A 21,740-nucleotide genomic window follows, 5' to 3' on the forward strand; every position below is an offset into this window, starting at 1 on the left:
AGATGTGGAGATCTTGGGCATATAAGAATGGTCCAGGTTCAATTATGTAAGACACCTTTTATAGGACAAAATCATGAGGCTAATGGATTAAAGCAGACAATGCTTAAAGAGAGTTGGGCTGAGACCGTTGCATCCTATATACTGTATTTATTTGAGACAGTTTGTTAACTTTAGGGTTTTATGCTCAAAAATTGCATGGTTAGGGTTTTATTAAGATGGACATTGAAGTAGTTTCAAACGTTTTGTGTAGATCAAGGCAATCTGCACGAAATCCCTGGATTCAAATTTTGTATGTGGATTTGATGAACTAAATTTTGTTATTTCTTTCTTCTTCCAAATAATTACGCATTTGGATTTTCTTATAATTTTTCTTCAATCTTGAGGACTTCTATATAGATATATTCGCTCCTGCACTTGTTTTGTGCACCACAAACCTAACTTTGTTTTCACCATTTTGTGTAGGTTACATAACTAATTATTCAAGTGATTATAAAATTTGGGTTTTGAAATGCCCCTAAATTCCTTTAGTTTCTTGATTATATTGTTATTTCACTTTTTCATTTTAAATCTATCTTGGCATCTTTATTTTAATATTTTAAAAATATTCATTGTAGCATTGTCTCAAAACTTACTGCATATTTTTTTTGCCTATTAATGTTGCTCAAAGTATAGCCATTGACTTTTGTTAAGGCTTGATATACATGTTGACCCTCAACCTAACAACTTAAGCTTTTATTTAACACCCTTTTCTGCTTGCTTCAATTATCTTGCCAAGAATTGATTATAGCAGCATGCACTTCTTTGAAATTAGATTCATTATTACCATTGTCTCTATTTATTTGCTTCTTTGGTGCACTGATTTCAGGAGCTGTTTTGCCTGGTACTAGTGTAGAACTCACTGCTTTTATACATTTCAATAACTTTTGTTTTGCTTTTACAAAGTTTTGGTAAAATACAACAGAAAAAGCGCATTTTCAAACCATGTACTGAGGTGGGAACTGGAGGATCATGTTAAAGCTAGATATGTATTATTGGTCCACAACCTAACAGTTGAAGCTTTTAGGTGGAGTGGTTGCTTAACATGGTATCAGAACTGTGGTTTCCAGGAGGTCCTGGGTTCTAGTCTTTGTTGCCCCACGTTCATTGTGTGGTACTCAAAAAATAATCTTATTCCTCATAATGGGCGTTATCATAGTTTGTTTATATCTCCATGTGCAATCGGGCAGCATGTGGAGGGAGTGTTAAAGCTTGATATACATTGTTTGCCTACCTAGCTTAAGCTTTTAAGTACAGTGTTAATCTAAAAGATCACACAAACATTAATTCATGTTTTGAAACATGAGTACGTGCTAGTGGGAGGGACAAAATGCTAATATTGTGCTTTCAAAACAAGTGTATGGGCTTGTTAATTTTTTAAAATTATTATTAGTTTTTGGATAAAAAAAAATTTATTAACATAAAAATGATGTACTATCAAGGAGAACAAGATGTCCTCTAGCAAATATGGCAGAAGAAACACATTGATTTTTTAAATTAATCTTGTGTTTAAAAGAACATGTCCAAATAGCTATTGAGATTGGGTCATTCTCATGTGCTCAAAACATGATCTTGAATTATTTTCCAGATCACTTTTGAGGGGTGCAATACAGTGCTTTGCCATTTGAGAGTCCTGCTTTACTGTTCACTTGTTTTAGGAAAAAAGAACACTTTGACGAGTGCGAAAAAAAAAGATAAATAAAGAAAGAGAAGAGTTTCAATGGTAAGATTAGCTTAGAATGGCTTGCTTTTTGTAGCAACTTTTGCTCAAAGCTAATAGGTCACAGCATGCTCACAGAAGCCTCTTCTGTCTCTATACAGGACCTTAGTCATATGTTGGATTGATTTGAAACAATTTGTAACTTCAAAATTTTATACATTATAACTGAAGGCTAGGGTTTAAGTTAAAATGCACCCCGATATTTGAGGTTCAAATGTTTCGTGAGGAGGTTAAGGCAACCTGCGTGAAATCCATGGATTTAAATATTTTATATCTGCGGATATGGTGGATTGGACTTGCTATTTTTTTTTTTGTTTCTTTAATATAATAATATGTTTGGACTTTTTTATTTTTAGTTTCTTCAATCTTGATGTGCTAGTGTCATACCATTGTACTTTCTTCATGCCCCATTAGCCCCAGCTCTGTTTATGCCATTATGTGAAGGGTACATAACTAATTATTCATGTGATTGTTAAATTAGGGGTTGGAATATGTTCCCTTAATTCCTTTTGTTTCCTGATTATATTGTTATTTCATTTATTTTATTTTATTGAAAAAATCCATCATAGAATCTTTATATATGTATTTTTAAAAATATTCATTGTAGTATTGTTCCCAGACGCACTATGATACAACTATTACCTATTAATATTGCTCAAAAGAGCTTTGTGATAGCCATTGTCCTTGTCTGCCTGCTGCAATTGTTTGCAGAGAACTGTTGTAATGTCTCATGCTTCTTTGTTATGTATGCATTATTGGCATTGTCTCCATTTGTTTGCTTCATTTGCTTCTTTGGTGTGTTGGTTCAATGAGTTGTCTTGCCCTGTGCTGGTGTAGAATTGGCTGCTTTTACACAGAAAAGCAGTTATCATGCATTTTAGTCCACCTCACACATATTCATCTTTTATAAACACAAATTTGTTCTACATGTTAACAACCCACCACTTGGCTGCATAAATCTGCACCTGCTTTCAAGTGTACTTTGTATAGAACACCAGATTTTGTAGATAATTTGACTAACTTTTTTCTGGGGCTTAAATTGCACTAAAACCACCACGGATTTGGCTGCACTATGCCCATTATCCATGCCAAACACCCAGAGATTTGCCACTGGTGAGCTAAATACTTGTCTAGCTGGAGGGGCATGAGTGCAACACGCACACTAGAATTGTATCCATGTTGTCAAATAGTAATTTCTAAAATATGCTTTTGGTATCCATGTACCAGCCAAAGATCAAAAAGCATCTGAAACAAGTTCTGTCAATACTAAAATTAGCACACATTATCCTCTAATTTTGTCTCCAACTGCGGGCACTTGGACAAGAGAATCAAGATCTTCACCTGACACTGGATCTTCACCTGACACTGTATTTGCCCACGCAAGGAATCCAAGCCCGCCTGTCCCTGCCTTGTGTGAAGTTGGCCTAACTTCACCTGAGTGTGCTACTGATTTAGTTTTCTCAGATATCAAACGTCCAGCTGGAACAAGTCCCTTACCATGCAAAAGAGTTTTGATTTTCCCACGTATGCCGAACATGACATTTCCTGCTGGTGTCACTCCTAAAAATATATTGCCTATCAGCAATGATGAATGGGTGGCTGTGAGCTGGGTTCCAAGTCAAGTTGATAATTAATTTGTAAGTTTGTGAATTGTTTTCCTTGTGATTGCATTGATGTATCTTTTAGTGCTAGATCTTACAATCACAACCAAATGGAGCATATTTTTTATACATGTTTTGAGTTGGCTCAAGTTCTTCAATTTGGATTTTATGACTATTATGTTTTTTCTTATGTTTCCCTGTTTTAAGCATTGATAGTTGCCGTTACATGCCTTTGCATGGAACTTGGCTTGAGAGTTTTACCTATGGAATGAGGTTTTATCATTAGCCAGGTTGTGTTGCTGACATGTCTATTTCAAACGAGACCAAAAATGCGTAGAACAGAGTGAAAAGCATGTGAAAGTTTGTCTGCTGTGCATAATTCCTAGACAGCAAAGTGGTAGGTGCTGCAAACTCTGTAGCTGCCATCAATGTCTTCAAAAGAGTGTCTTTCAAAACCATCCTTTGTTGGCTCATCATGCTCATCTTAGATGCCCAAGGAAGTAACCTTATGCTGGGGGCTATGTTTTTATGTTTCAGTCTTTAAGAGAATGACAGGCAAGAAGGGTTGTTGCAGATGTTATGGTTGCCTCAACTCCACTGGGGTTTTTTTTTCCCTCACATTTGGGAGCCTGAACTTTGGGTTTTGCTTTAATTTTTGCAGTGATTTGGCAAAGCACTACATGAAATTATATTTTCTTCTAAATTTAAATATTCAAATCCAAGACTTGAAATTTGTGCTCCCAAATATTACTTGAATATTTCCAAACAGTGACTTTGTGTGGTCAGTGGACATCACAAAATTCTCAACATTTTTTTTTTTTTCAAAAAAAAAAAAAAGGGAGTTTTTGTTATAATGCAAAGAGTTTTTGTAATATTTTTTTTGTGAATTTATCTTGTCTTTTTTAACTTATTAGCTACTTAGTATTTAAAAATCTTGTATATTAGGCTGAATGATCATTTCCTCTTTACTATTATAGCATGTTTGGTCTATAGGAATGGAATCAAATTTGTTACTTGTTTTTTGTTATCCCATTCTTTGCATCTTAATTTTTTATTCTTTTCTAGCCCTACCTTGTTTCTTTCAGTAAACCAAACATGACATTATAATGTTTGAACTTGCAAGTAATCATACCATGCTCAACCCACTCACCTGATTAGATATTGGACATTTTGTTTAAAATAGATAAGATATCCAATACTAAACAAATCAGATCATTTTATCAAAAGGGTTAATAACGTTAAAATATTTTCAAATTTTGATATGAAATCAAGATTTTGACAAATTCAAGTTGCTGAAAAAGATAGATGCAAAACTGCTTTCACAGTACTGTTTGGCAATATGAATGGAATGTAATGTCATTTGGTTTGAAAAATGCTCCAAATAAATTTCAAAGTATCATGAATGATATTTTTATTTTTTATTCACAATTTATCATTATCTTTATAGATGGTGTATTAATATTTTCTGAAACTCTTCATCAACAATTCAAACATATCAAGATCTTTAGCAATATTGTCAAAACTAATGGATTAGTTGTTTCAACAAAAAAGATAAGTCTTATTCCAAACAAAGATTAGATTTTTTGGACACAATATTGAAAATGGAACAATCATTCCAATTGATAGAAGTATTGACTACAAATTTCCTGATGAGATTAAGGACAAAAGCAACTTGAAAGATTTTAAAGATGTTTGAATTATATTTTAGATTTTTATCAAAGTCTTAAGAAATGTTGCAGAGTTTTATGTGACAAATTAAAAAAGAATCCTCCTCCATGGAGCTAGATTCATACTGAATCGAGAACAAAATGAGTGAGTGTACTTGGAAGATCTACAAAATCGATCCTCCAACTTGGATGAAAGTGCATCTCGTGTTTCACGTCAGCTGCCTCAAGCTGTACAATGCCAACATTGACGATCCGAGCAGAAATCAGTCAGATAGAGCAGAAGTGAGTGCAGTTTAACCTGATAGACGTGAAGTTGAAGATATCCTTGCAGACAGAAAGGAAGAAGCGGCATGAATTCTTAGTGAAGAGGAAAGGCCTTGAACCAAAATAAATATGCAAAATTAGGAATTCCTGTGAAGGTTTGCCCTTTGCCATTTTAGGCAATATTTCCCTTGCAAATATTACCTAGACAATTTCTTCCCTCAAGAAGGAGACTCCCTTGGCAATTTCAATAACAAATAGATCTTCTCCATTAAAAGGAAAATTTCTGGTAATTTGGTCAAGTTTAGTCACTCCTCAAATTTCTTAGAAGGCAAGACTAGCAAATTCTCTAGAAGCGTCATCCTTCTCAGGATCAGAGCCAAATACAAAGATAAATACTCCCACTCTGGCAAAATTTTCACAAAGTTTTTCATATATTAACAAAATTACTTTCAAAGTTGTTTTACTATTGAAGAATCTTTGATACAAATTTAGATCCAAAGAAAATTGCTGACAAATTTGTTGATGATCCTAAGAAAAATCAATTATTCTATGAATATATTTGTGTTGATACAAAGTGTGTGGATATATTCAAGCAAATGATATGACAAAAAGTGCTTTTTCAAATATTAAAATTAACAAAGTTATCTCCCCAACCGAATGGAGTCATATGATAAAATTGAGAAATCTTTTGCAAAAATGTGATCCTAGACATTTTAATTACGAAATTATAGTGATGCTTGGTTCAAGACAATTTTGTATCAAAATTAAAATTTTTTTCTCTTGGTGTATCTATTTTAATAAAGATTTTTTTTGGTAAAGTAACATTTTGGTTTCATGAATAGTGGGACAAATTTGGTCCCTAAGAAGAAATTTATCTGGCAAATTTAAAATCCATATATACATACTTATTGGGTTGATAATTTTTTGCTTCCCGATGAGTGGATTGATTTTTCAGACTTATTTTTATTTTTTAAAATTTCAATTTAACTTGGATCTTGATGCTGAAATATAAGTTTTCAAACAAACTCATTGGCAAACATCAAGTTCTCTATTTTGGGAAGCAAGCTTAGATCAAATGGTGGAGCGGTATTAAAATCGGCCACTTCACAAAAGAATTTTTTGATCAACGATTCAAGAAAAATCTAATTTTTCCAAAGCCCAAAGTTATTTGGCCAAATTGAATTTCTCCTTGCAAAGTCTCAACTCTGGGCAAAATTAGCCAAGACAAAGATCCTTAAGGATTTCAAGGCAATTTTAAAAAGCAATGACAAAATTCTTCTAATTCTAAAGAGAGCGTGGTCATGATTTTGATTTTATGATATAGATACTCAAATATCTCAAGATAAACCACACAATATTATTGCAAAAAGACAGTTTGGAAAGATTATAAAAGCAATCTCTTCAAGTGAGAAGCTTCTCAGCAATTTCTAAGTTCCTTTATCACAAGAAGACAAGGCAATCTCATCTTCCTTGAAACTTCCAAGCAATTTCTTAAGACAATTATTAGATTCCAGTTGGCATCAATTCCTTCATCTTTCAGTAAGATGCTTTAGGTGTGTTTGTCTCTAGCAAATTGGATCATTTCTGAAATTTCCTTTTAAGTCTCTTTCAAATTTTCTTTTGTTAATATCAAATTTTCTTTAATCTAAAGCAAAATTTTATGGTGGGTCCATGTTTGAAAAATTCCAAGTATGTCAGTCATGGATTGATATTATTGTAAATCTATTTTCAAATTTTGTTTCAAATACGAGCCTGTATAAGGTGCTTATGTCTCAATTTAAGGACATCACTTCTTCCTTCACTCATTACTACTTTGGTAGAAAAGTCGTGAAGAAAGGTGCTCTTAAAGCCTCAAGTTTGCGAAACCTTATATAAATCTTGAAAGTCTATATCAAAGTTTGTATCAAGTTTGTAATAATATTGTATCGACTTTAAATTCCCTACAATTATATTTCTATTATAATTCTGATGCAATTTCATTTCAATATTTCTAAAGATTAATTCCTAATTTGATTATGCCTTTATTTTTCCATTTTGAAGAAAGGTTTCATTATTGCCATGTCGTGGGTTGCCATTGATATCATAGCCAATTTGATGTGTGTAATTTTTGAAATTTAATTTTCATCAAACTCTAAACTTAAAGAAAATAAGCCAGGGTAGTAAGTCTCATATGTTGAGAATGAGGAAGAGTAGTCTAGCTAGAGTGCTAGGTCGTTGCGACTAAAAAGTTTTGTGAAATTAGATTTTGATTTTCACTCATGTCAAGTGTCTCGAGCTATAGTAGCCATCTAGGTTGTGAAACTGGCAAGTAAATAATAAATCAAGAATCATGTTGGAATGATAAAGAACTATCATATTGGAAATTACTAGATTTAGATAAAAATAAAATTTATAAAAAAGGTAAAGTTTTAGAATTTAAATCAATGATTAGGCAAAAGCTAAAAGAAATTTATGTCAAATTTATAGGTAAATTTTGCAAAAAAAACAAACTTTTTCTAAAAATATTTAAAAGGATATAGAAAATTAAGATTCAATAATCTCCGATGTGAACAAATATGAATTAAACCATTATAAAAAATAGGTCTTAAAAATTCTCTCTTAGTCTACCTAAAATATTATAGAATCTCATGTCACAAAGAGTCAATCTTAAGGATGATAGAAACTTCCCTTACTAACAGGCCAATTTATCTCAAATGCTATCCAAACTTTACAATTAGCCTAAGTGATGATGATCTTAAAGAAAGATATGCTATATTAGATATCCAAACTCATAACTATAAATTTTGTCATGGATCTTCTCTATACAAAATAATTTACAAAATTCATTATAGGGTTCTTACATTTGGAATAACTTCTTTTTACAATCCTCAAGATGTACCCTTGGGGACAAACAATATGTTTTGAGGCAACTAAGATATGAATTTGATGATCCCCATAATCTTAAAATGGAATTAAATCAATCTACTTGAAGAATGGACTAAACTAAGAGTTAGCAAGCCACAAATTCAAACAATTTCAAATATAAATTTTGAATGATTTATTTTTTATGATTAAGGAGACTTAGGGGGTTAAATTCAATAGAAACAATATACCTTCTAATGATGACTCTCTAGAAGATTTTCAAGTTGCTAAACCAAGTCTTTCTAGGCTAAGAACTTTTGGTCAACGCAAAATATCTCTGAATTTGAAGAATCCAAACCATCTTCTTCAAAAATAAATATTCTTGAAAAGTGTAAAGGAATAAAAATAGAAGAACAAATTGCTCAACTAATTTATGAAGAACCACTAAACAAGTCCCAACAGGATCACAAGTTTATGAAGTTAATGCAATCAATAAAAGATTTTTTCAAATAAACAAAGAAAATGTTGGCTTTGGTGTAATCCTAAAAGGGGGAGGGGTGTAATTGGTAATTAAAATTTCCTAGGTTGAATTCAATTCCACAATCAGTAATTCCCAACCTAGGATCTGTCTAAGCACAGACCCACATCCCAACAAAATAATACTAAGTAAATATATAAAACAGATGTAGCAGACTTAGTATTTCCAAATTATTCACAATATTGAAAGCATGCACATCATTTATATAACTATTAAAATATAAACATACATGTGCATAAATTAAATTGCAGAAATATAAAGAGTATAGGGAAAGAGAGATCCAACACAGGATATGTTATCAAGGTTCGGCCAACTGTGCCTACGCCCCCGTCTTGGTTCACCAGCACAAGGATTTCCACTACGACTCACTTAATGGGTGGAGCAGTACCATTTACAACTATGTCAATTAATGGGGCTGACCTCAACCTACACCTTACTAAGATGGTGCACCTAACTTTCCTAATCGGGTCTAAGCCAATTCGGGACTATTTACCAGGGCTAGTCTCCCTATTCCGATCATTTGTCGGGAATACAATAGATAATCAAATGAAATATTTTGTACAACAAAATATGCTTCTAATACAAGAAGATGTGTACAACACTACAACTCAAATACACTCACACATGATATGAAATATAAGCTCAAGTGAGTATGTGATTTTCTCAAAATACCTTATGCAATCTTTGAGTTAGATGTATATAATACAACACTTTAAAGATTCAAACCCTAATAAAAATGATTTTCTCCCAAAAATATTTTTCAAATAAAGTACAGGAGAACCTAGGGTTTTGGCTCAAAAATGTTTTTGCAAGCACAAGCACATGAGCCTTTGAATCTTGCAATGGATGTGCAAGATTCACAAGCAATGAAAATATTTCTCCACCAAAAATGTTTATCAAATAATAATGTGGAGGAACTTGAAAAACACTCTCAAAATATGATATGAAAATAAATAATATATGAGAGTTAAAGGATATTTCATTTGTAAAATAAATGCCCACATGAATGTTTAAAATAAGTCTCTCTTGAAAGATTTTCAATATAATGAGCATAGGAGAGTATGAAGGAATGAAAAAATCAAAAATATTTTCAGAAGATTTTTCAATCTAATCTCATGCTTAAAAATGTGTAATGGAGGGGTATATATAGACTCCTTAGAAAATCTGACCGTTAAGGACATATTAGGGAGTTTTGTAAAAGTTTAAATGAGGTTAATAAATATTAACAGCGTTTTAATTTCGGTAAAACCCGAACAACCCGAAAGGGTCGGTTGACCATCTTGAAGGTACGGTCGACCATGGAGCTCAGTTCGGTCGACCAGGGAAAATTTGAACTGAGTGTCGGTCGGCCATATATAAGGCGATTCTGAACCTCTGTGGTTCGGTTGACCGTATTGGGTTCGGTTGACCGAATTGTACGAACTTCGATCGACCAAGTTATTTTGAATCTGGTGGTTTTGTTGATCAGGGCATTGAGACTTCTCCCAATGTGGTTTGGTCGACTAGAGCGTTGCAACTCATTTCTGGTCGGTCGACCGAAGAGTTAACTTGTTGACCTCGGAGAGGTTCGGTCGACCGAAGGTCCATATGAATAAATGTTCGGTCGACCGAACATGCCCTTCAAGAGTATTTCGGTCCAATTCTCTTTATAATATTGTCTCTATACATATGATGATTAATATTAAAATGATATGACACATTTTTATGCAAATATGAGGGTCCTAAGGTCAGTCTAAGTACTTTGAGGTCTACTGAAAAAATTCAGCGTTGGTTGACCGAACCCCAAGGTCATTTGGATCCCTATGGTCAATCTACGGTCTTGTTTGAGATTTATTCATATCATGCATGCCAATGCAAATATTACAGATCAAATAGAAAAAACCAAATGTCATACAAATGAAATTTAAATGTTTTCAATCTTCTTTGCTCTTGTGACTTCCTTGGTATATGCTAGCTGATGTATATGTTTTTCGAGTTTCTTCTGGTTTCCATTTTCAGTCTCCTTATGTGTGTGTGTTCTGAAATGTTATCTGTTCAAACACTAAATACAGACATAAGAAACTTGTAGTTTGTCATTATCAAAACTAGAGATTGGACTCAAAAAGTCAATAGACTAAATAAAGATTTCTTTTCTAAGAAAAATGAAAACTTAAGATAATAATTTTTGGAAAAATTTTCAGAAAATAAAATTGAAGAATATAAGCAAAGATGGATTTCTGAAATGGAAAAGCAAGAAAATGAATGTATATTTCTTTGATTGCTTTTGCAATAGGAAAGTGATTTGTGAGCTAATTTATAAAAGGGGAAGATGTTGGAGTTGATGTATTCCTAAGAGGGAGGTGAATTGGATATCTAAAAAATTTCTTCATAAGTTTAACAAAACCAGTAGCAGTAATACACAACCTAGGGTCTATCTAAATACATACCAATTCAATAGATAAATTACCGAGCAAATATTAAAACAAATAAACTATTCTTAGTAATTTACAATCTTTCAAAGTGCATATGTAAAATAATCAGAGTATTAAATAATAATATATAGGTGCAAAAAATAAATTGAGGAAAAATAAAGTGCACGCATGATATGTTATTGAGGTTTGGCCAATACTGCCTACGTCCCCACCCCTAGCTCGCAAGTTTGAGGATTTCATTAAAATTGCTCACTTGTTGGTGGAGCGACACCATTTACAACACCTTATCAGGATGATGCACTTAGTTCTTCTAACCGGGTCTGAACTAGTCCAGTGCTCTCCTAACCGGGTCTGAGCAAGTCCGAGACTATTCACAGGGCTAGTCTCCCTCTTCCAACCACCCGTTGGGAATACAATAGATAATCAAACAAAATATTTTGTACAACCAGATGCTTCTTACACTAAGCAGATATGTACCGATATGTACAACACAACCAATGCATTCACAGATGATAAGTATTTATGCTCAAGGTGAGATTGGTCGAGTTATGTATCAACTCTCAAAGATGTGCATATGAATATGTATATACGTGAGAGTAGTACCTTTGATTCAAGATATTATAATCAAAAAATAATCAAAGGAACTTCTAGCATCCTAATCAAATATCTCAATAGATATATTTTCAATATTAAACACAATAGAGATTAGGATCTATGGACTTAATCTCTCAAAAGAATATATCTATCAAGTAATATGAGAGATAATGTCAAGATAAATCTTTGAATTAAATAAACGGAAGTCATTAAAATGTATTTCAAAGATTTATACTTTAATTATCTTTACCTCCACAAAAATATTTCTAGCAATGAAATCAGGAGATAGTGAAAATTAGCTTCTTCAAAAATATTTTTGCAATAAGCACAAAAACTAGCTTTTGAATCTTACAATAAAGAAGCAAAGATTCTCAAGCTGAAAAAAGTTATCCCAAGATAATATTTATCAATGAAATAATCTGGGATCAACTCAAGCTAACTCTAAAAATAATTTTAACAATAATGAATAGGAGAATATAAGCTAAAGAAAGTATATATATATACCCACAAGAATTAAGAATAATCACTCTTCAAGTTTGTAATGGATTTGCAAATGAAGAGGATGAAATAAAAGCTCTCTTATCAAAGATGATTTTGCAAAGAAGAAATAAGAGAGTGTGAAGATATGCTTGAAAAAATCTAAGTATATAAGCAATAAAAGCTCAAAAAATTTAGAGAGAATTTTTCTTAATTTAATTGCTAATCTCTTGCTAATTTCTCTAAATGAAAGGGTATATATAGATTTTACAAAAAATATAACCGTTAGGGACATGGAGGTCATTTTGGAAAAAGATTAATGGATTTTAATTAATTTTAATTTCAGTTAACCATGGTAAAAATTTGGTAACCCGAGAGTTTTGGTCGCCTAAAGCCAAAAGTCAGTTGCCCGAATAGACTCAATAATTTGAAGCTCAAAAACATGTTCGGTCGGCTAAGAAAAGGGTTCAATTGGCTGAGTTTGACGATTTTCCTCAGGGCTTCGTGGTTTCGATTGCCTGGTGAATGGTTCGGTTTGCCAAACTTTGAAGTTCGATCGACCGTGGTCATTTTGACCTAAAGGAATGGTTGCTAGGGGCAGGTGAAGAAGTCTTAATTTCTTGATCGGTCGACCGTGGGCAATATGTTCAAAATCAGTTCGGTCACTCGAGCCATAGTCAACAGTTTGACTTTAGGCTGGTTCGGTTGACCGAGGCATTTATAACGCCAAGGTTAGGCCACTCGAGGCTATTAAAAAATGTGCATTTAAGTCTTATTTTGCCTCTGTGCTTTTTCAACCATATGTGGATAAGCTTGTAACAATTTGGTTAAAGGGTATTAGTCGACTAAGACTTTTTAATTAAGCCTAAAAACTCGGTCGACCAAATTTTGTCTATGATCTTCTGATTTTCCCTATGGTCAAACTATGACCTTTGAGCATAAACCTATCATGCATGAGATGCAGTTATTACAGATCAAATTTAAATACAATACAAATTAAAAACAAATGTCTTCTTTATCTTCTTTACTCTTTAATCTTCATGGAAAACGCCTGATCATATCAGCTTTATGCGTATTTGGCTTCCATTCTCAATCCCTTTATGTATGTGTTGAATTATAACCTGTTCAATCACTAGATACACACATAAGTAACTTGCGGTTTGTCATAATCAAAACCAGGGATCAGACTCAAAAAGCCAACAGAAAAATTTATAAAACAACAACAAATACTATGCTAAATCATCATCCTCCAAAAGGAAAAATTTACTTTCAACATAATGAAATAGAAATTGAAGCTTTATCATTTGCAAAAACAAATATTGAAAAACCCCTAGATCCAGCAAGACAAAATCAAGCTAATATATTAGTAAAACAAAATAATTTTACAAATGAATATTTGACAATTTTAGGAGAACAACTAGATAGAATTGAAACAAGTATTGACAAAATTGAGGCAAATATTCTTGCAAATCTCACTAAAAACAAAAATAAAAAATAAGGATTCCAAATATTTAGAGGAAAAGGGAAAATTGATTTAAAATCTAAACAAACAAAGTTTTAACAATATAAGTGGATACGAATTTCATGATCCATCTTATATTAAAGCATGTTTTGATAAAGAACCAGATGATGTTTTAAGAGAAATAGATGAAAAATAAAAAACTGTTACGTCTTCATCAAAAGGAATTCAAGCTTTGGATGGTCAAAATAGCCAATCTAGTAAAATAATTTCTGAAGAATTTGATGAAGGATTTGAAGAAGAGTTTTTAGATAATGTTATAGAAGTAGAAGAAAACTTTAGAAATTTGGAAATTATTCCAATAGCCTATGCGAATAGATTAAATGATAATATGACTATCCCAATTGAGAATTTAGGTATACTCACAAGAGGGGGGTGAATTGGGTTTTAAAAATTTCTTTATGACTTTGTTTCACGAATTCCTTAGTTTAAGTATTAACCCAACAAATTGATTTTTAGCAATCACACAAACACAATAATATTGATCATCAATCCTTACAAGTTCAGTCAACAATTCTTTGAACAATCCAAATTCAATTTTTTTATGAATGAATGATGTTAAAAATTAGCTTGATAAAAAAACAATGACAATTTCAAGATAATTTCAAAAGGTTGATTTTATAAAGGCTGCAACTTTCTTTCAGTGAAGTAATTAATTTAACAAAATCAACTTCAGCTGTGATATTCAAAAATCAGTATTCAAATTTTACTTTGAACTTGTCAAACCAACCAATGATAACCAATATGTTCCTTGATTTCAAGTATGAACCGAAATCAGTTTTTCAACAACTTCTAATGTAACAAGTTCTCAATAAACATACACGCAGATTATAACTTTGCAATAAATTAAAGAGATTAGGGAAGAAGAGCTGAAGACCAAATTTTTTACAAGGTTCGACCAGAAGCCTTCGTCCTTGCCCCAAGCAACACGTTGTGAGGATTTTCCTTTCCAACTTCGTTACCGGGTGAAGTTACAACCTCTCTTTCTCAATGGTGGAGTTTGCCTCTCTAACGAGAATCCCCTCTCGTTAGGCAATGATCCAACAATCATAAATCATCAAGAAATTAAGAAATAAGAACAAACTTTGTTCATACACTTGAAACTCTCAGTTAAAGCAGATTTGTACAATTGAAAAACAATATACTTAAAAAATAATCAATATAGAAGAGTGAAGCTCAGTAGAATATCACTAGGGTTCTGATTTGAATTGAAATTTTAAGTAGCAAAAATTAGAAAATTGTGGGTTGTTTCAGCAAAAACACATCAATACTTCAGAAAATATTTCAGTAGGAGAATTTTGAATTTGTAATTTGTATGTGCTTGATTGTTTGTATGTAATTTGTGAAAATAACAAGTATTTATAGAGTAGTAAAGTTGCTTTACATTTTTCCTGAGTTACTTGCAATATTTCCCAAGTAATCTCTAAGTTTGGAGCCCAAGAAATCAAATTTAAAAACTTTTCAAATGCTGTTTAAAAGTTAAAACACGAACTTCAGTCAACTATGCCCAAGGTCAATCGCCTGAGCCTTTTAAGTTCAACGTATATTGAAAACACGGTGTTGAGTTGGTCAACTGAGCTTTAAGGCTCAGTCACCTGTCTCGGTTTTGTTTTCTTTCTTAAAAAGCACATAAAAATGTCAGTCAATTGATGATGATTCATCAATCGCCTGTCCTGCTTTTAACTTAAGTGATTTTTCAAATTTTGATTTCAAAACTTTACTTGAATCTTGGAAAAACATAAGTAAGACTTTAAAACATTTTCCATGATTTTGAAATAAGGTATCTAAGTCATTTAAACTTTCCTAAGAGCTTCATGCATCAATATTGAATTTGTGAAGTACTTACATGAGACTTATATAATAACTCTATCTTAAGAACAAAGTCTTCATGCTTTGGCTTGCTTTCTATATCCAACTTGAAGCTTTCTAACTTCAATATACTTTGACATCTATCATATCTCATTGCCTTGAGTATAAATTTCATCCATTTTCTTCAAACACATGAACTCAATCTCATAAGCTCCTTTTGAAGACTTGATAAATACTTAAATAAACATGTTAAGTACACCCTTGATTTGTTATCATCAAAATAAGATTCTAAACCTTTTTAGACCAACACCAATACTTCTAACTAACCCATTTTTTCCTAGGCCAAGTGCCCCAGGCCTACAATTTGAAGAAGAAATTCCATATAGGGATTATTTCAGCAATAATGCTTATAATTGGAATATTGATGGATTATCATATTATCGAATTTTAACTCTATAGACACCCCAATTTTAACCAGGCCGTTTCGGGAAGAATTGGCGTAATAAAAGTTGACTTTACATCCTAGGGATGGGAGGATCCGATTGAGTCCCATTTTGTTTCAAATCGAGTCCTGTTTTATTTTGAATTGGAGTCTTGTTTTAAAATCGAGTCACGGTTATTTTCAAAAATGAGTTCAGGATATTTTTAAAATAGGGTCCTTTTAAGTTTTTAAATCGAGTCTTTTAATTTGGAAATTGAGTTTTTAATTAAGGTCATCTTAATCTTAAATTGAGTCTTGGAATTTTCGAGTTGAATCTTTTAAATTCATATTGAGTTGTTTTTTTTTTTTTTTTAGTCTTTGAATTTTTAAACTAAGTTTTTCAAATTTTTGGAATGGAGTTTTTAAATTTTAAAATTTTGAATTGAGTCTTTTATTTTTAAACCAAGTCTTTTGATTTTAAAATCGAGTATTTTATTGAGTCATTTTTTTTTTCGAGTCCGGGTCCTTCTATTGCTAGGAATCAAGTATTATTTTTAAAACCCGAAACTTTACTTTGGAAAAACAAAATGGACAACAAAAATAAATATATATAAGAAGTTCAAAAATGAAAATAGAAGAAGGGAAAAACAACATTGCCCAAATGAAAAGAATACATGGAGCCCCCATGGGCATTACGCGGTGGAAAAACATCAGCAAGTAACAAGGAGCATTAGGAGTTCAATTTCAGGTACATACACTCACGGAGCCAGCGGTATCTGTGGATGGTGAGAGTTTACTCTGTGAGCCAGCGGGAACCGTGGATGGTGAGAGTTCGCTTTGTAAGTTAGCGAGGACTGTGGATGGTGAGAGTGCTCTGTGAGTCAGCGAGAACCATGGATGGTAATGGAGATTTATCCCGGGAGTCAGGTTGGCCGAACGTCAAACTGATTCATAGAAACCGTGTCCGCATTCTAGACTTTCGCTTAATCAGCGAGACTAGGGGGCGAAAGACGTTGATTCGTAGGTTTGGTGCCACACCAGGGGTCCAAAGGGCTGGAGTTCCTATGTAATCAAAAAAAAAAATACATGAAAATGAGCAGGTACAAACAATGGGAGCAGACAAAAACCTCGGGGGTACACCCAACAAAGAAAAAAGAAATTAAAAAAAAAAACAAAAATAAAAAGGAAACGCATGTGCGTAGTTGGGGAAATTATTCTCTCCTAAACAAAACTGCACGTGTATGGGGACAAATATGCTTCTGTTGTAACTTTTTTGGGCACCAATTATTGCTAGACTCTCTATGAAGAGAGTTTGGGCGCACACACAGGGGGATTCATTATGCACTATTCATTTCACCACCTTTCCTCTCTCTCCATCCTCCATTCATCTACTCAGCGCCACTCTCCTTAGTCCCTCTTCCTACAAACCATCTCCGGCCACACACCACCATCATCTCTCTCCCCCATAGCCCACCACCACCTTCTACCCTCACAGTCGCAAACCACCAAAACAACCGCCCTCTTTCTCCCGCGCTCCCATCTCCATCACTGACTATCTGTTTCTCGCAGGTTCACCACGGTGCCACCATCTCCCTGTTCCCCTCGTGACCACCTGCAAGTGTCACCGCCCCTCCATCCTCACCTACAAGCATTGCCGGCCACCATCACCTTCACGCAAGCATCGAAGAATCTCCGGACCACTACCCTCATCTCCCGCTCCCACTCGAACAACCTTGATACCTTCACCGCACCACCATCTTCGGCCACACACCACCATCATCTCTCTTCCCCACAGAACCACCATCTCTCCACCCTCGGTTGTGAGTACACCCAAAGCCACCACTATCACCAAAACCTCAACACCTGTAGCAACTCTTCCCCTCTCACCATTCTCTTCTCTTATCCTCACCAGTTCACGCACTCATAGTCCTCTTCCTTCTCCCTCACAACCTACACTCCCTCCACACCAGCTCCACGCAGCAATAGCCCCCATCCTTACCGCAAACTCTCTCACATTATTCGGCCAATAGGTTTCTAATTACCGTTCCAGCCATGCACAAGCTACGGAAGAAGATACAGAGATAGAGCCACCTCCCTTTACACAACCAACGACCACCAATTTCAGCATTCACGGCCAGTAGAAGCTCTAGCCGTCACCGTCGCCGTACCGCGATTTCGCCAGCAATAAGGCTTCGAGATCCGACAGTCTCTAGTTCCCTGTGAACGCTCCTGCCTTCGACGGTGACGACGACGAAGAGTTCTTGTTTCGCCAAGAGGGTCCTCGAGCGGAAGAGAGAATTCGAGTGTTATTTGATCGAGCTTTAGGAGAGTATTTGATGCTGTTGGAGCTGAAAATTTCAGCATTAGGAGCTTGGATTCAAAAAGACCTTTCGTGCCCATCTTCGGTACCTGCTCCTCACCTCACCTCACAGCTGTGAGCACACTCACACCACACACACACACACACACACACACACACAAGACATCCATGACACCACCTGCCAGAGCACCCCATGACCAGACCAAAGCACCCCGTCCTCATCCTCATTAACCACCGCACCAAACCATCCTCTGACAGCATTCGTCGGCTCCGGCCTCCACGGTTCAGTTTTGGAAACTAAATTCTATGGAAAGATGGTAAATAGGAAACAAACTTTATGCTCGAACTCTCAACCATGGTTGCCTGACCATTTCATCCACTTCCTCACTGCCTACGTGCGTCATGCACGGCTTCAGAACAACCCACTATGGGAAGTAAACTGAGAGTTAGGTAAGTAGGTATGCTTTGCGTTTTTGACTCTTTGATTATTGAATTTATCATCACCGTGTTTTGTTGAATTGGTGTGGATGATGGGTATCTGTTATGTGCCTGATTAATGGATGTTATTTCAAAATCCCAATTCCTTTATACATGTGCTTAGACTCTAAACACCTAGCACATGTTTGATAAAATGCCCAAACCAAACTTGTTTAGTTATCTTTCTTTGATCTATATAGTGTTCGGAATTTTGGGTCTTTTTGCTTGTTCGGGTTTATTAGAATTGCTGCATCATGTTATGTTGGTTTTGATTGGTTTGGGGATGAGTAGTATAGTTTACAGTGCCTTGTCAATGCTTTCGGAAAATGTGTTGATTCATATGCACTAATAATGTGGGGAATTTGTCCGATGCATGCAAGCTCTTTGATGAAATTCCAGAGAGAGAGATGTTGAGTTGTTGTTGAGTTTGAGTTTGGCACCACTTACACACACTCGTGCACACCCTAGTCTTTACATATATTCATGCACTCATTTATACTCATAACCACACACACTTTCACATACCCACATGCATATATACATATATCCGTGCATGCGCACATACATCATCATCCATGACATTATCCATTCATGCATATGCAGAGCCATCACACATCATATATGCATGCATGTTCATTCTTATCCATGCACACCAATATTCATGCATTGCATCATTATTTGTCATTGTACATCCATGCATGCATCTCCAATCTTATCCATACACACACATGTTCACGCATTATATCATCACCTATGTCATTGTTCATTCATGCATGCATGCATGTCCATTCTTATCCATGCACACACTTATTCATGCATTACATCATTATTTATGTCATTATTCATGCATGCATATGCATGTCCGTTCACACACCATACATGCATGTTCATTATAATCCATGCATATATTCATGCATTACATCATTATTTATGTCCTTGTTCATTCATGCATGCATGCATATGCATGCCCATTCACGTGTCATACATGCATGTCCATTCTTATCCATGCATACACATATTCATGCATTCATGCTTATACATGCACCATGCGTCGCCCACGCGGAAGGCCACGCGTGTTGACTTTATGGTTTTGACTAGACCTTAAATAGGTTGACCCTTCCCCTTTGACTGGTTTTCTCCCCGAACCGATTGGGTGCTCTGAACCGGTATGAAATCGGTTTAACCTTTTATTTTATTTTATATTTAAACTTTTGAAAACCCATAAAAATTTCAGAAAAAGCACAAAAAATTTAGAAAACTTAGGAGAAAATTTCAAAAATATTTTTGGGACTTGATTTTCATTATTTTTTCTTAATTGTCTTTTTGTTATCTTAAAAAATTGGGAAAATGTGAAAAAATATAAAAAATCATCAAAAATCCAGAAACATTAGAAAACATGTTTTTGAGGTCCACAAAATTGTTTTCATCCTGAATAAGTTCAAAAACCTCCCGGAATAGTATTGTAACGACCTGCCTAATTTACCATAATTTTTTTTCCCATAATAATATCCAATAAAATAATCCTAGCAAATCATAATCAACTATGACCCATGGGTACTAGGGATATACCTGAAATACAACATGGATACCTAAGGAGCAGGAAACGTAAAATCATATACATATCAAATTACCAACGAACACAATACCAAAGTTTTACTATGACTATCATATACATACATGCACCCCAAAATATCCAAAAGTGGCCTAGGGTCACCACCTAAAAATCTGTCAGACCCTAACAAAATGACTTACCTTTCAAACAGGGTAGAACAATTGAACTCTAACGTTGTAGAGCTCTATCCGCTATCTGGGGCTTCTGAAATGTTTATATATAGTTAGGGTGAGACACCTCTCAGTAAGGGAAATAAACTACTATCAGTGTGTGACAACATGAGTATTTTTGTATTATACATATAACAGTACATAAATCATACTTGTTAAAACTATTTGTAACATAACTAGGAAAAACATATTTTACCATAACATGGTATAACATATTGAATATCTATACATATAAATCATCTTATATAATTGTACGTGCAAAACACCTTAGATGGATAGCTGGCTGATGTCATGTTTTACCCTAATATGACTGCGTTGTGTAGCCCGAAGGCGGGACCTAGCAATGGCTGGTCGACCACGCTAGATCAACATAAGTCTGTAAGTACGATGGGTATGCCCCTCCTGGTTCGGACACTAGAGGGACGCCTGTGTTACAATAAACCACATCGACTGCCGATCTCCCACTGCCCCTTACGGCAAGCGGTAGCACTAACATAAACATGATCGTGAGCATATAGCTACGGTACTGTGTTTCGTGAAAGCCTAAACCAAGCCAACCAGGTTTTGATAACATATAATATATTTCCAAATAATGATACGTGGTTATTTCTTAATAATATTTGTTTCATATTAATATTTTCATAAAACTTTGCATAACATATCATATAAAATTTATGGTCCTTACGCCGGAATTTTATATCTTGTAAATCATGACCCTTACGCTGGTATAGCATATCATAAAAACCTTCGACCCTTACGCCGGTATTTCATATAAGACCTCGGCCCTTACGCCGACATATCGTATAAAATCCTCGGCCCTTACGCTGATATATCATATAAATTCCTTAGTTTGAAAAATCTCTGTATCATTTTAATATTTCTTGAAAGCAATAAAAACATACTTATTTTGTAAACATAATATCTCATCATCATAATATCCATGGTAAATATTACTCATGCCACACAGAAGAGGTAATAATCACATTTCTGATCAACAACATTATTTCCAACATAATTCTACAATATATATATTTATCTGAAATTAAATGCTGTAAAATAGTAAATACGTTTTCATGAAATCCTGACATAGTTTATCCCCTTACCTGACTACTGGAAAGCCCCTAAAATGATTAGTCGTGCACTCGCGCGGTTCCCAGTTCAACACCCTGCAAACAACATCGCCCTAAACAAAATTTCAGTATTTCTTCAAATGGTACCTTTTCTACAACTGTAGGAAAGCTTAATACTCAACATAAAGTCTTA

The 21,740-nt window shown here is 34.3% G+C and overlaps 1 protein-coding gene across 3 annotated transcripts in view; it reads left to right on the forward strand.

Moving 5' to 3' along the window:
* The window catches only part of LOC131168195 (double-stranded RNA-binding protein 1-like), a 55,842-nt gene extending 51,511 nt beyond the window's left edge, over positions 1 to 4,331 (forward strand). Inside the window, exon 6 of one of the 3 annotated variants that reach the window (XM_058127477.1) lies at positions 2,984 to 3,515. In XM_058127477.1, coding sequence (XP_057983460.1) covers positions 2,984 to 3,390 — 407 coding nt within the window. In that variant the 3' untranslated portion in view covers positions 3,391 to 3,515. Of the gene's footprint in view, positions 1 to 2,983; positions 3,516 to 3,643 lie in introns of those variants that run through there. The other 2 variants (XM_058127478.1, XM_058127480.1) reach the window with 2 other exon arrangements.
* The last annotated feature ends 17,409 nt before the right edge of the window (positions 4,332 to 21,740 follow it).

The sequence above is a fragment of the Malania oleifera genome, chromosome 11 (assembly GCF_029873635.1).
Source record: "Malania oleifera isolate guangnan ecotype guangnan chromosome 11, ASM2987363v1, whole genome shotgun sequence".
NCBI lineage: Eukaryota > Viridiplantae > Streptophyta > Magnoliopsida > Santalales > Ximeniaceae > Malania > Malania oleifera.